The following is a 14,371-nucleotide window of genomic DNA, read 5'->3' as shown; positions in this document are numbered from 1 at the left end:
ACTGTATAACTACCGTAATGAGTTTTTTCTTCGTTTCTGTATAAGAATCTCTTCTTAAACGGCGTCCCCATTTTTAGATTATTTATTATTCATGCGCAGCTTTTAGTCTAAATGCATTTATGATTCCCGGTGCTATTACATCCCCTTTTTAATATCACAAAACGAAGATACTTTCTCGTCATAATATCACCAAGTAAAAATTTCGACGGAATGGATAATCACGCATATGAAATAATCATGTATTAAAATGCAGTTGGTTTTAATTTAAAGAATATTAGACGATAAAACGAATATAATGCATATCATAAAGGATCGGCTGTTAATCCTGGCATAAAATGAATGCATTTTATAACGGAAAACCATTTTATATATTACGCCCGGCCTGGTGTGTGCGCGAAAGAAGGATAGAGAGAGAAAGGAGTGCAGCTGGTTAAAAAATTTAGACGTAACGAACGCGAACGTTACGAGAATGCACTTTTCTGCAGGAACCGCGACAATCCGCAACGGCCATACCATTGCCGCCATTGCAGGACCGAATGCGCGATGGAATTGCAGCATCGTTCTCTTTGATCCACGACACGGTGTCCCAGTTCTCTCGCAGAATGGCCGCTGAAATGAAGCGTTACAATTACGTGACTCCCGTGAATTTTATCGAGCTGGTGGTCGGTTATAAAGAGTGAGCATTGAACAAACGCGATACCGCGTCATAGATACGCGGTTTCTATAATATTTTAAGACCATACAACGTAATTGCAGCTAATATAAATAGTACAGTATTTACTGCGGTATTCTCGGTAACTTCAATAAAAATATAACGGTAATCGTATTCGAATCACGCAGGATGCTGGCAAAGAAGAGACAAGATTTAGCAGATCAGGCGAACAAACTTCGCGGCGGGCTCTCGAAGATCGACGATACCCGGGTGAAAGTTAAAGAAATGGCGGCGGAGCTCGAAGTCACTCAGCAGCAAGTTCATAAATCTACGAGGGAGTGCGAAGAATTCCTCGTAACGATAGGTACACGGCGCGCGCGACAGTGATATATTATCAGTGGCGTTTATCAGATTAATCTATAAAAACTTATTGCTTTTAACGCTCACGCTGGTTCCAACTTTCCTCTCGCGCACTTAATTAATCATACGGTATCCGCCTGCATCGTTCGCCGCTTTTAACCGACCTATACACTTGCAACGCGCGTAGTAAACCAAAGCCACGACGCTGATGAAACGCAAAAACAGATCACCGCCAAATCGCTTCGTATCGCCGAGGAGCAAAAGGAATGCAAGAACCTCGAGGAGCTTGCGAGAGCTGACCTGGCGACCGTCGAACCTGCCTTGAACGAGGCCATCAAGGTCGTTACCGAATTATTTTTTTTAAGAGCATCGTCCAATTTTAAACAATGTTAGAGAATTTCTGATCATTCTTTTTTTAAATATTCTCTCGTCTCATATATTTTTTATAAAATTAGTTGTTAATTTATGTAATGTTTAATTAAGCGATTCAGTTTTTTCGGTATTACGGCACTATGAATACTTAATGTTGAAATAACAACAACTTCGGATCATAGATCATAGGCGGTCAAGAATAAAAGGATTTTGCTCGGTAATTAAATTTTTATTGTCGAAAAATATATCTTTTCAATGAAAAGCAGGAGAACGGAGAAAAAGATATAATCGTCTATTTGGGAAGTTATTTTATCAAAAGATTTTTCCCAAAAGATCAAATATATTTGAAGATTTGATTTAAACGGAACATTATGTGACAAAGAAATGACGGATTATTTTAGGCGTTGGAAACTTTGAGCAAGAAAGATTTATCTGAAATAAAATCTTTCACGCATCCGCCGCCGAAAGTCGAGATGGTGATGGAAGCCGTGATGATCCTGAAGAACTCGGAACCTACGTGGGCGGAAGCGAAGCGCCAACTTAGCGACGTGAACTTCATTAATACAGTGAGCGACAATATTGCGACTGACAAGTCTATTCATTTCCACGAGCTAACTCGCTCCGATCTGATTTCTATAGCTTCGTGACTTCGACAAAGATCATATATCGGACAGAGTTCTACGAACAATAGCCAAGTACACGTCCAATCCCGAATTCGATCCCATAAAGGTCGGCGTGGTGTCTGCTGCAGCTAAGTCACTTTGCATGTGGGTGATAGCTATGGAAAATTATGGCAAGCTATACAGGTAACTTATTCGAAACAAGAGGTAACTTTCAATATGTATCTGTCGAGTTTCTCCTTTCTTTTTTTTGGATTATAAATATTTATGATCTGATATATTTGTATAACATGTAAAACGGATTTTTAAAGTAACAATTGCATGCTATTGTTTAATTAATTAATTCTATCAGTTGCGCCGTGTCGCTCTGCCGTCGTCGAAAATTTGATTATACTTTTACAATGCATTGCAGGATTGTGGCACCGAAACGGGAAAAACTGCAGATCGCGTTGAAGTCGCTGAAACAGAAGGAAATGGCCTTAAAGGAGGCAATGCAGCAGCTGCAGAACTCACGCGAGCAACTGGAGAGATTACAGCGAATGTACGACGCGAAGATGAAAGAAAAGGAGGATTTGATTAGGCTGGCGAGTACACCCATGTTTTCTTGCGCTTTAGAACGCCGGAAATGACCTCGCATAAAGCTGAGAGAAAGAGAGAGAGAGAGAGAGAGAGAGAGAGAGAGAGAGAGAGAGAGAGGGAGAGGGAGAGGAAGAGGGAGAGGGAGAGGGAGTAACACTTATAGTTACACAAACTTGTACCTTAGTAACTGCAAAAGCCCGCGTTTGCTCGCATTTCCATTGGCCAGATGTATTCCTTCGAGCGAATTCAACGTCCATATTGATACGGAGAGAACGAGGTCTATTCCTGCGCAATGTTACGCAAATTAATTAAAAAGTTATATCTCTGACAATGAAACTCTGATTTTTATATTTCCAATAATAACGTTCTAATATGGTATTGACAAAATTAGATGAGCTGTTAAAACAACCGTAATAAAAGTATTAATTGATAGAAGAAATGTGTATTTAATATACATCTTAACGCACGTATTTTTCTTTTATTTTTTAATTAAAAGTTTCTGTCTGCTTTTGCTGAAATGCATTTCATATGAATGTAACTTCGTATAATTACTCTCGTATAATTCTCTTTCTCTCAGGCTGAACTATTAAAGCTGAAATTAGAGCGTGCCGGGATGTTGGTGGACGGTCTTTCTGATGAACGAATTATATGGGAGAACACAGTGGCGTCATTAACCGAGTGTTTCGACTGGCTGCTCGGTGATTGCTTGATATCTACCGGATTTGTGTCTTACCTCGGTCCGTTTGTATCCAGTTATAGACAGGAACTAATGAGCATTTGGTCCAAGGAGGTAAGTTCAAAATTCGTTTTCCTCTTTCTTTTCATAATTCTTCATCAAACCGCATTGAAAATTTCTCTAGAATTTCTCTTGAAAATTTTCTCCGTAGAATTTTTAAACTAATGACGCATTACATGCAATCTCAATCACATTTTTGTAACAAGGACTATTAAAATAGAATAGAGAAAATAGGGGATTAATTTTCGTTACGTATATTTTACATTTTATACTTTTATTTTATCATAAAAGCGATCAATTTTTCTCATATAAATAGCAAATTAATGTCATCCGTACTGTGATTTATCGAATGGTTAAGGTGTGTGATAGAGGAATACCGACATCACCAAATCTAGATGTGAGGGAGTTTCTAACTGATCCATCGACAATCCGGGAGTGGAACATTCAGGGATTACCATCCGATGGATTCAGCACAGAGAACGGCATCATAGTGACACGAGGAACACGTTGGCCCCTCGTAATCGATCCGCAATGTCAGGCGGTGAAATGGATCAAAAATATGGAGGCGAAAAACGTAAATGTCCGCGGTACCGCGGTACCGATATCTATCAAAGAAACTAATACCCCTCCAGCAATACATATGCCAATGATATTGGGGATTTTACGTTAAAATTAAATAACTAATTTAAGATAAAACAATTTTAAATCGGCAAAATCAGAGAATTTACTTTATCATTTTAATGTAACAATTATAATCGCAGTCACTGAAAGTAATCGACTTTGGTCAAGCGGACTTTATGAGAGTTCTGGAAAAAGCAATTCAGTTCGGAAACCCAGTACTGCTCGAAAATATTGCAGAGACCCTCGATCCGGGTTTGAACCCGATTCTCCAAAAAGCTTTCATTAAATCAGGTAGAATTTAACGTCGCTATCATATAATTATATTCGCGTAATTGCAATATATTTTTGCAGAAATTATAAAAAGTTTATTTATTCATTAAAATTAAAAAATGTTAAAAATTATTCTTAATATAAATATCTATATTTACATCGTTAAAAAGAGAGGAGAATAATATAAATAAGAAAATATTTATATATTTTTTGCTTCCTCATAGAGGAAGTTTTTTTTTCGTGAATTTCATATATGAACCTTTAATTGCGCATAAAGTTGGGTCTATTCAATCAAATTTAAATGAATTATATATGAAATAGAAGAAACCAACGAAGAGATTGGTTTTTGAGTTTTTTCTGCCAATATGTTCAGAGTGTTCTAAAATGTCGAAATATTGCATTAAAATCGCATGTCTGTATGTGTGTGTGTACTTGCTCATTTAAAAACTATGAGGAAGCAATGTACAAGTTTCTACTTGCACATTTAAAAACTATGAGGAAGCAATGTGCAAGTTTCTACTTGCACACTAAAAAACTATAACGAAGCAATGTGCAAGTTTCTACTTGCACACTTATTTATATTTAACTCGGATAGGATTAATTCGGTATAAAACAAAGGCAATATTTAACAGAAAATACAGGCACTAATTTTGTTTCATTTTGCCTATTATGTTCATTATTCTACGTCTCTGACGCTGCAGGTGATCAAGTGATGATCCGATTTAACGACAAAATGATCACTTACAATGAACAATTCCGGCTGTTTATGACTACGAAACTCTCGAATCCTCACTATGCTCCGGAGATTTCAACTAAAACGACATTATGCAACTTCACCATTAAGGAGCAGGGTAACTAATAGTCTTATCGTATACTTTAGAGAAAGATAGAACACACACACAAGATTAGGGAGTATAACTCTACCCCGCGCGTGTAGGGCTTGAAGCGCAGCTCCTAGCAATTGTGGTCAGGAAAGAGAAGCCGCAGCTCGAAGAACAGAAAGACAATCTGGTTCTCACAATCGCATCCGATAAACGGACTCTCAAAGAACTAGAAGATAAAATACTTTAGTGAGTTCTACAAAATTGCCATATAAGCCCGTAGTATTCTCAGTTCACTTTTATCGATAAATGCGCGCATTTATTTCTGAGATTCTACACTGAGAAGAAAAATTTATTAATCCCAAGAAATATTTAGTCCGATACGTTCAACATTTTAGTTAGTTAACAAAACATTAGTTAAATTAATAATTTCTTAATTAAAGAAACTAAATAAATAAATTGTTGAAACAACTAATGTTTATTTAACTAACTAAAATGTTTAGTTAAACGTATCGGACTAAATATTTCTTGGGATTAACAATTTTTGTTCTCAGTGTACAGTATATGTAACGTAAACTATGTGCTAAATGCGCTCATTTATGATAAAAGTGAACTGAGAATATAGGCCATAAGTTTTAAGTTCAAACGTTTTTCGTTGTTAAATAACGGACTTACGCGCGATGTACTTTATTCTGCACATAATTGAATATATATTAGTCATCCAACAAACAAACTGCTCGCAGTATAACAGATTGGCAGCAGATTTGCTCAGATATCGCAGATCCGGTAGTATCTGAATCCACATTAAACTCGTGCTTTGCAGCACACAGTAAAGCCTGTCAATATAACCTGACAACAGATTGTCGGCAGAAACCGAACAGAATCTGTCATTTCGTAAACATTTGAATGGAATACATCATTTAAATAGTTATGAAATGGCAGATTTTTTGTTCGGTTTTTGCAGTTTCTCATTTCCTGCTATCATATTCTGTTAACAGATTTTATCACATTTTCACCGGCATCCTATCGACAAAATTTGCAGCAGGCACTTTCCAAATCTATTCTCGACATATTTGAATATTTGTTAGCCGGGTATTTGTTTTAATCGTTAACTCTTAATACTACTTACAAATAATTAACTGAGATAATTAACAAAATATGTCAATATGTTTTCTTATTAGTTTGCTGAGCGTGGCGGGAGAGACTCTTCTAGATGACTCAGACTTGCTAAATACCCTGCAGACATCAAAGGCGACGTCTATCTCCATTCAGGAATCTCTAGCTGTTGCTGAACAGACAGAAAAAAAGATAGATATGGCGAGAGAAAACTATCAGCCATGCTCGAAGCGTGCCTCGATTCTTTTTTTCGTCCTGAACGACATGAGCGTTATCGATCCTATGTATCAGTTCTCCCTCGATGCATACAACGCACTGTTTATGCTTTCCATCGACAAGAGCCCTAAAAAAATAAACTTACACGAGAGGATCAATAGTTTAAATGATTATCATACATACGCGGTTTACAGGTATAAATGAATGCAAAAATCCATTTTTTAATTTCTTAATTACAAAAACTTCGATTTTTACTGATAAACAAGAGTTACGATTCGAATTTCTGAATACTCTGCCTTCTTTTATTATGTGATGTCTAACTGTCATCATTAATTTGCATTAAAACGAAATAACTAGGATAAATTGCAATCTCTCTTTCAAAAAACGATGCATAACACCTTTTCAAACGATAATCCTTCAAAAGCATTTTTTAACATTAATTTAAATGAAAATGTATACTAACGTAATATATAATCTTGGCGAGAAAACTTTTTTAATGAAAAATGTAACTTGTTTTTACCAGTCTCTTATCTTTTACACAGCATCATAAATCAATGTTTTGTTGGAAAATGTTGAAACGCGCGCGCACACGCTCAACGTAATGTGACGCCACGCCGTTACAGTCCTTCTACTTTGCGGATATTTTTTGATATATACGCAGAAGAAAAATGTGCAGTCTTAGAGAAAAACAAACTGATCTGATGGATTTTATTTTCGGCGAATAGGAACACGTGCCGAGGTCTGTTCGAGCAGCACAAACTACTCTTCTCTTTTCACATGTGTGTCAAGATATTGGATGCGCAAGGTAAGATCATCCCAGGAGAATACGCGTTTCTGCTCCGCGGCGGGATCGTGCTGGACCGAGAAAATCAGCCGGACAAACCCGTGCCGTGGCTGCCGGATGAAACTTGGGACAACATCACGGAACTCGACAAGCTGCCCGGATTTCACGGACTCGTTTCTTCTTTCGAGCAGCTCTCGCGAGATTGGCACAATTGGTGCGTATAACGTCGTACAACGTCACATCGTTATTTCGTCACGCTATTTCGACGCTTCAGCTTCTTTTGATAGATCATTTTTACTATAGACTCTTCTTTTAGCTGCCTCTGAATTTAAGTTGCATGTAACTATGTGCTAATGAAGCCACGAAAAGAAATCAATGTATTTGTCTAATACCGACTTAAAAGGAGTTTTAGATTTCATCAAAAATTAACTAAGAAACTAGACAATATATAATTTCTTTTTTATTTTAAATATAATTTTAAAATCCAACATCCTTAAATTGTTCGTATTTTGGCCGTTGACATTTTTCCATAGCTTTGCTTATAACGAGCGTTGATCTCTCTCTCTCTCTCTCTCTCTCTCTCTCTCTCTCTTTCTCTCTTTCTCTCTCTCTCTCTTTCTCTCTCTCTTTTTCTTAATTTTTTTTAATTTCTTATTGTATTATAACAATATAAAGATATCAGAAAATGACACGTTATATGTATATTCTTATAATCATTTATTTTGAAATAAACATGATATTCATTAAAAATATTATTTGAAATATATATTTTTATGCAGTATCTTCTCATAAACCCGTTTAACAATCCGCAGGTACATCAGCACCGAACCGGAAGCTACATCGCTGGTCGGCGAATGGGAGGGAGGGTGCAACGAGTTTCAGAAAATGTTATTCATCCGCAGCTGTCGACCTGACAGAATATCTTTCTGCATCATGACCTATATTGTCCGCATTCTCGGTTCAAGTTTCGTGGAACCTCCTGTACTCGATCTAAAAGCAGTGCTAGATGATTCTGTGGCGCGGACACCACTGATATTCGTTCTGTCGCCCGGCGTGGATCCTACCGGAGTGCTCGCGCAGTTAGCGGATAATCAGGGCATGACTGCTAATTTCCTGACGTTATCGCTAGGCCAAGGACAGGCTCCTATTGCTACGAGGTTACTTATAAGAAGCATATACACAATTGTACAACATATTTGTGTTATGTTACTTAAGATACTTTGAAATCAAAGAAATAAGAACAGTTTAAAACAGACGTATTTTATTCTTTACTTTGAATAAAATTTTAAATATGTCAGCTCGATAATATTAATGTTCAAAGTTCGGATCAATATTTGGTACAAAATTCCCCAGTGATTTTCATATTATTTTATTCTCTGCGCAGCATGATAGAGATCGGTGCCAAAGAAGGATCTTGGGTATTTCTTGCGAATTGCCACCTCGCGCTCAGTTGGATGCCCAAGCTCGATAAAATCGTGGAAACGCTCAGCTCCGGCGGCCAAACTTTACATCCAAGATTTAGGTATGCCAAAGTTATGAAATACTGCCTTATTCTTGCTATATTCTTTATGCAATACCATTTTTCACGCAATATAGTACGACGGAATAAGTAATCATAATAAGTATTAATAATTTTAAATTTGTTGTGAATAATGACATAATTGAAACAAATATTTTCAACAAAATTTATTACAAAGAATACAGTTATACAAATCAAAGTATTTATAAACACAACTACGTGTAACGATATAAATGTTTTAAAAATAAATTTTTAATTTTGTTACAGATTATGGCTTAGCTCGAGTCCGACCTCTCAGTTTCCTATATCGATCCTTCAAGCCGGGATAAAAATGACTACCGAGCCGCCAAAAGGATTAAAAGCGAACATGAAGCGCCTTTACGGTTTAATCACCGAAACGCAGTTCGACTTGTGCCAAGAAAAGTCTAAATATAAAAAGCTACTATTCACGCTGATCTTCTTCCACTCTATTCTTCTAGAACGGAAGAAATTCCAGCAACTTGGTTGGAACGTAGTCTACAGCTTTAACGACTCCGATTTCGAGGTATTTTCGAGCAAAAGTTGTGAGTGTGCACAAACGTCGAAAGCTTTTTATTTATTCTGCAATTTATTTAGGAAGATAGTATCTCCATCTCAAGCCATAATGTTTCTTACAACGTTTAAATTTGTCTCGTCAAAGCGACGCCCGATGACAGAGAAGCGCACGATCGTCATAATAGCGGGATATCTGTTCCAGGTTTCCGAGAACCTGCTGCAAGTTTACCTGGATGAATATCCAGTCACACCGTGGGAATCTTTGAAATATCTTATAGCAGGTGTTTGTTATGGTGGTCACGTGACCGACGACTGGGATCGCCGGTTGTTGATGACATACATCCAGCAATATTTCACGGAAGACGCACTGACTACTCCCCATTATCGTTTATCATCGCTGCCCACCTATTACGTACCTCGCGACGGCTCCTTGGATTCCTATCGCGACTTTATCGCGATTCTGCCGAACATCGACAAGCCGGAGGTGTTTGGTCAGCATCCGAACGCGGATATCACTTGCCTAATGATGGAGGCCAGAAATATGCTTCAGACTCTCATGAGTCTTCAAGTACAGGTGGTCAGCGTCGAGTTGGACGAGGACAAGGAGCAGAAGGTAAGTAAATGAAGCTGTTGAGTGTAAAACTTATCTTTCCTGTTTAATTAAAAAATTAAAAAAAGACATAAAAGATAATAAGTAGGCATATGATAGGTTATACATTTTTAAACTTAACACAAATAGTCGTTGATATTTAATCTGTTTTAATCGACATTGTCTGTTATTGTTACTTTATTAATTTTATCTTGAGTATATATATAATCATTTTCTGCAGGTAATGCAACTCGCGAGCGATATTATCTCGAAAATACCGAAAACGATCGATTACGAGACAACGGAGAAACTGATAGGGCCCTATAAAACACCGTTGGACGTGGTGCTTCTTCAGGAGATCGGACGGTACAACGCGCTGTTGGCGAAAACTCGCGACAGCCTTGAGGAACTACAACGTGGAATTAAAGGATCGGTGGTGATGTCACGAGAGTTAGAAGAAATCTTCGCGTGCATATACGACGGGAGAGTACCGTCTCTATGGCTGACCGCGTATCCGTCTTTGAAACTGCTCGGCGCTTGGACGAGGGATCTAATCAATCGAGTCGAGCACTTCGCCAATTGGGCTCAAACCACTCATCCGCCATTGCTCTTCTGGCTAGCTGCGTATACATTTCCAACCGGATTCCTTACTGCGGTACTACAAACTTCGGCGAGACTGTGGAACGTATCTATCGATTCGTTGTCATGGGAGTTTACTGTCTTCTCAACGAACGAGTCTGCTATAATCGAGCCGCCCGCGGTAACTACGAGCGATTAGACTAATTGCTCATCGGACCAGTTTCAGTCCGGGACGAATAATATCGAGCACCGTTTTACTAATAAGAAGCTTATTCCAGGTATAGCAGAGTGACGTCAAATGACGTATTAATAACGTCTTAATACGTCTCTAACGTCAATAAAACGTCATTAAGACGTCATCCTGCTACCTGGGTACATTCCTTGCTTGAACAATAGTGTTGATTGGTTAATACGAATATCTCATTTATATAAGTTATCCCACTGTAAGTTGTAAATTTCCGGCTCTTAGAAAAAGAGTTTGAGATAAAAATTCTACCGTTCTTTAACTTCGAGTACGCAGTAAAATATATTAATTGTGCAAAATTCAGAACAAAAAATTTTCTTACTACAAACAATAATCTTGCATGCCCTTTATATTCTTTCCATAGATTTTCTTCAATACAGAAATTGCGAGAAATCGATTATAGAAAGCATATTAGTTTTACTAATTATGATATAACAATCGTAAACGTGCAGATTTTGAACAATTGTATATTTACTAATATTTACTTAATTAATTGCATAATTTTATTTTAGGACGGCGTGTACATACGATCCATTTTTCTGGAAGGCGCTGGCTGGGATAAAGAGAATGGCATTCTCGTCGAGCCCGTTCCCATGCAACTTGTATGCAACATGCCGGTGATTCATTTTCGACCCGTCGAGCAAGCTAAAAAGAAAGTCAAAGGTATAAAATATAACATGCAAATATCAAAATCACTTTAGGTACTGGGTTCTGATTTTCTTCGCGCGCAAATACGCCTACGGTCGCTGGAAGAAACAGACTTTCAATTACAACCAACATTCGCTTTAACTTTCACAGAGTTCTACAGCTGTCCTTGTTATTATTACCCCCAGAGGAGCGGCGACCAAATGAGATCTGCGTTCGTAGTTGCTGTAGATCTCAAAGCTGGAACACAAGGTTCGGACTTCTGGATAAAACGCGGCACTGCGCTTTTATTGAGCCTGGCCGTGTAAAGTGTTCAGTTATGTACGTTAATTCACGATTTATAAACCTCAGTTTAATTTTATCAATAATATGAATGTGTAATATTAAAAGCTTATCTATTTAAAATATATCTTATTATATATATATTTCTTTATCCTTATTACATTTCTTTATATTCTCTCGTTCTTTTTTTCTATTTATTTGTGTTATACATAATATGAATTGAATATATGGATGTGATATTTATTAGCTAATTATATTTATTTATATATACATTTTATGTGTATAAATTAAAACATATTATATTAAATAATTAGTTATAAAATAAAAACAAATAAATTTTTTGAACTATTACATTCATAAGCAAGATTTCGCTTGAACGATAAATAAAGCAACAATGACATATTAAATGAAACGATCAGCACCATCTCTCGTGATTCGAATGCACGATAAATAAATGTATATAAATCAATTATAATTTAAAGTACTTTCTAGTAGTATCCGGATTATGTATATAATTCTATTCCATAAATTTAAATTATTGTATATATAGAATAAATAATGTTTACAATTGTTATCATCCATGATTTTACTCAGTCGATGCAAATATATCGAGTACTGATATACTCTTTAGTAACTGCAGATAGTATGCCAATACTCGAATATTTTCTCTTTATCAACGGAGCGTAACTTGCTAATACTTTTAAATACTTACAGCAGATAAGCATACTGGCATTCATACTTTACAGCAGATAAATACATCAATACCTGTATTTTTTGGCGTATGTATTAACTGTTATCAATATCCATATCAGGATTAACGATAAAAAGTCTATGTATTTACGATACTAGTTGTGATTTACTAATAAAAGATAAATGTATATACAATTTATCTACCAAATAAAATAAAAATGTATAAATATTATAACGTGTGTGTACATAAAATTTATAAAAAAAAAACAATTTTATATCTATTCAAACTTAAAAGCTTTAGCGCAACTAGTAATTTGTTTAATGATTAATTTTATAAATAAATAAATCTAAGATTATTTAAAATTATAGCAACAATCATAATTTTAATGCGGTGGACTTCTGTGATGGTGCGACGAGAACATCAAGCAGTTTAACATGTATACTTCCTGTGATCGTGATTCAGCGAAATGATTCATATAAATCTATACTATTCATATTGAAAGTTAACAGGTCTTATAGAGATAAACACACCATTATCCAACCTTCCAATTTATTGCGGTATACAAGAAAGCAATTGATTCGGCTCAGTCTATTGCGATAAAATCGGTTTGGAGCTTTCGTATTTACGGTCAGTACACAAGGATATAAGATAGATGAGTCGCGAACCGAAGGAGAGAAATAGGGACGGACGAGACGAGATTAAAGGTCGCTGGTATTGTAGCGGATCACAAGCAGCAGGTCGCTCTCACGACTTTGACCCTCTGTACCACACGCAATTATTTCTTATTCTCGGCGTAATGGCGCTCAACGAAGATCCTGGGAGCAGCAAAGGTTTCTCTTCTCTTCTACCGCCCTGGGTTAATAGTACGAACGTCACTTCTTCTTTCTCGCCTCAGGTGCTACGTCTTAGCAATGTTCCCCATTTATCTACCTTTCTTTCTCGACATTGCTAACACGAAACTACTCAAACCGGCCTATTCAAAGTTTCATAATTTGCCTTATCGCGACTTAGCGCTGGTCTACAACCTTGTTTTAAAGGATATTTAAGCTCTAAGCCGTAAGAAATTTACCAATCACAATGGAATGTGAGAAAAATACTCGATTTTGATTGGTCAATTTCTTACGGCTTAGAGCTTAAATACTCTTTAAAGCAAGGTTGTAGACCAATATACCTTCGTATGAATTTTTTTCTATTGACACCATTCTTTTTGTATTTATCTCCGTATTTTTTATTACTACTTAAAATGTGAATGTTGAATGTCCTTTTTTATTTTATTGATCAAGCACTTCCTGCAAATTTTGACTGTTAATAATATTTTAAAACATTTAAAATTTTTCACTTCGCGCTATTTATGCTATTATCTATATGTTTTTTTTAAGTTACCGTTTTCTTTATATTGCATTTACATCAACTTTTATAATCTACTTGTTGCTGTTTTTAGAATTTTTTAAGTAAAGTTCAGAAATTAATTCGAGACTTGCAAAGTTCTCTATACTTTCGTTCTGTTTTCGAAATTAGTTAAAAGAACTTATTAACTTACCTTAACTAAATTACGTACGTAAGTATACAAGCCAAGCGACAGATAAAGTCTCGGTTTTGAAACTTGCAAGATAAAAAAAAAATCTATATTTGACTCTGAAGCAGATAGAAATGGAATATCTCCGCTAAATGAATTTATATTGCATTACACACTTTGCGTTCAATGCTGTCTGGCGCAGAAGAATAATAGAGGAAGGCGAATGAGTAATAGTCGCGGATAACTAGACAGCCGCGGAAAATATTTTTCGGTGGAAAGTGGAAAGTCTCCCCGTGTAATGTCTCCACAATAATGAAAAGTTCCTAGTTACGGCTGACGTAAGAAATATTCCTGTATTACGAATCTATAGGTATTTATCGCTCTACGTTGCAGACAGATTGTCACAAACTAACAATACTCTTTTTAGCGGCATTACTCATAAAGTGCCCGCGACTCGTAAAGAGAAAAGAATTAGTTTGCCGGGGTCGCCGGGGAACGCCGGAAGTCAGATGTCGATGCCGACAACGCTCGTTAGCAGTATCGCGGAGTCGAAGTATATATATCGATACTCAGATACTACGGAGTACCTCGGGCATCTCTAGGCATCGGCAGAAGGCAGCAGAAG

The 14,371-nt window shown here is 36.6% G+C and overlaps 1 protein-coding gene across 1 annotated transcript in view; it reads left to right on the top strand.

Moving 5' to 3' along the window:
* The window catches only part of Kl-2 (dynein heavy chain 2, axonemal kl-2), a 53,819-nt gene extending 42,153 nt beyond the window's left edge, over positions 1–11,666 (top strand). The window contains exons 47-66 of the mRNA XM_077422645.1: positions 486–676; positions 841–1,016; positions 1,200–1,351; positions 1,786–1,950; positions 2,024–2,190; positions 2,417–2,588; positions 3,161–3,373; positions 3,678–3,893; positions 4,081–4,231; positions 4,912–5,061; positions 5,148–5,280; positions 6,213–6,557; positions 7,089–7,361; positions 7,960–8,304; positions 8,532–8,669; positions 8,934–9,210; positions 9,403–9,813; positions 10,031–10,549; positions 11,125–11,275; positions 11,411–11,666. Coding sequence (XP_077278771.1) covers positions 486–676; positions 841–1,016; positions 1,200–1,351; positions 1,786–1,950; positions 2,024–2,190; positions 2,417–2,588; positions 3,161–3,373; positions 3,678–3,893; positions 4,081–4,231; positions 4,912–5,061; positions 5,148–5,280; positions 6,213–6,557; positions 7,089–7,361; positions 7,960–8,304; positions 8,532–8,669; positions 8,934–9,210; positions 9,403–9,813; positions 10,031–10,549; positions 11,125–11,275; positions 11,411–11,565 — 4,500 coding nt within the window. The 3' untranslated portion in view covers positions 11,566–11,666. The remainder of the gene's footprint in view (positions 1–485; positions 677–840; positions 1,017–1,199; positions 1,352–1,785; positions 1,951–2,023; positions 2,191–2,416; positions 2,589–3,160; positions 3,374–3,677; positions 3,894–4,080; positions 4,232–4,911; positions 5,062–5,147; positions 5,281–6,212; positions 6,558–7,088; positions 7,362–7,959; positions 8,305–8,531; positions 8,670–8,933; positions 9,211–9,402; positions 9,814–10,030; positions 10,550–11,124; positions 11,276–11,410) is intronic.
* The last annotated feature ends 2,705 nt before the right edge of the window (positions 11,667–14,371 follow it).

Source organism: Temnothorax americanus, unplaced genomic scaffold (genome assembly GCF_048541705.1).
Source record: "Temnothorax americanus isolate GAGA-0224 unplaced genomic scaffold, ASM4854170v1 Scaffold72, whole genome shotgun sequence".
In the NCBI taxonomy this organism is placed as follows: Eukaryota; Metazoa; Arthropoda; class Insecta; order Hymenoptera; family Formicidae; genus Temnothorax; species Temnothorax americanus.
The sequence above is the reverse complement of the archived record's forward strand: the minus strand, read 5'-3'. Positions and strand labels throughout refer to the sequence as shown.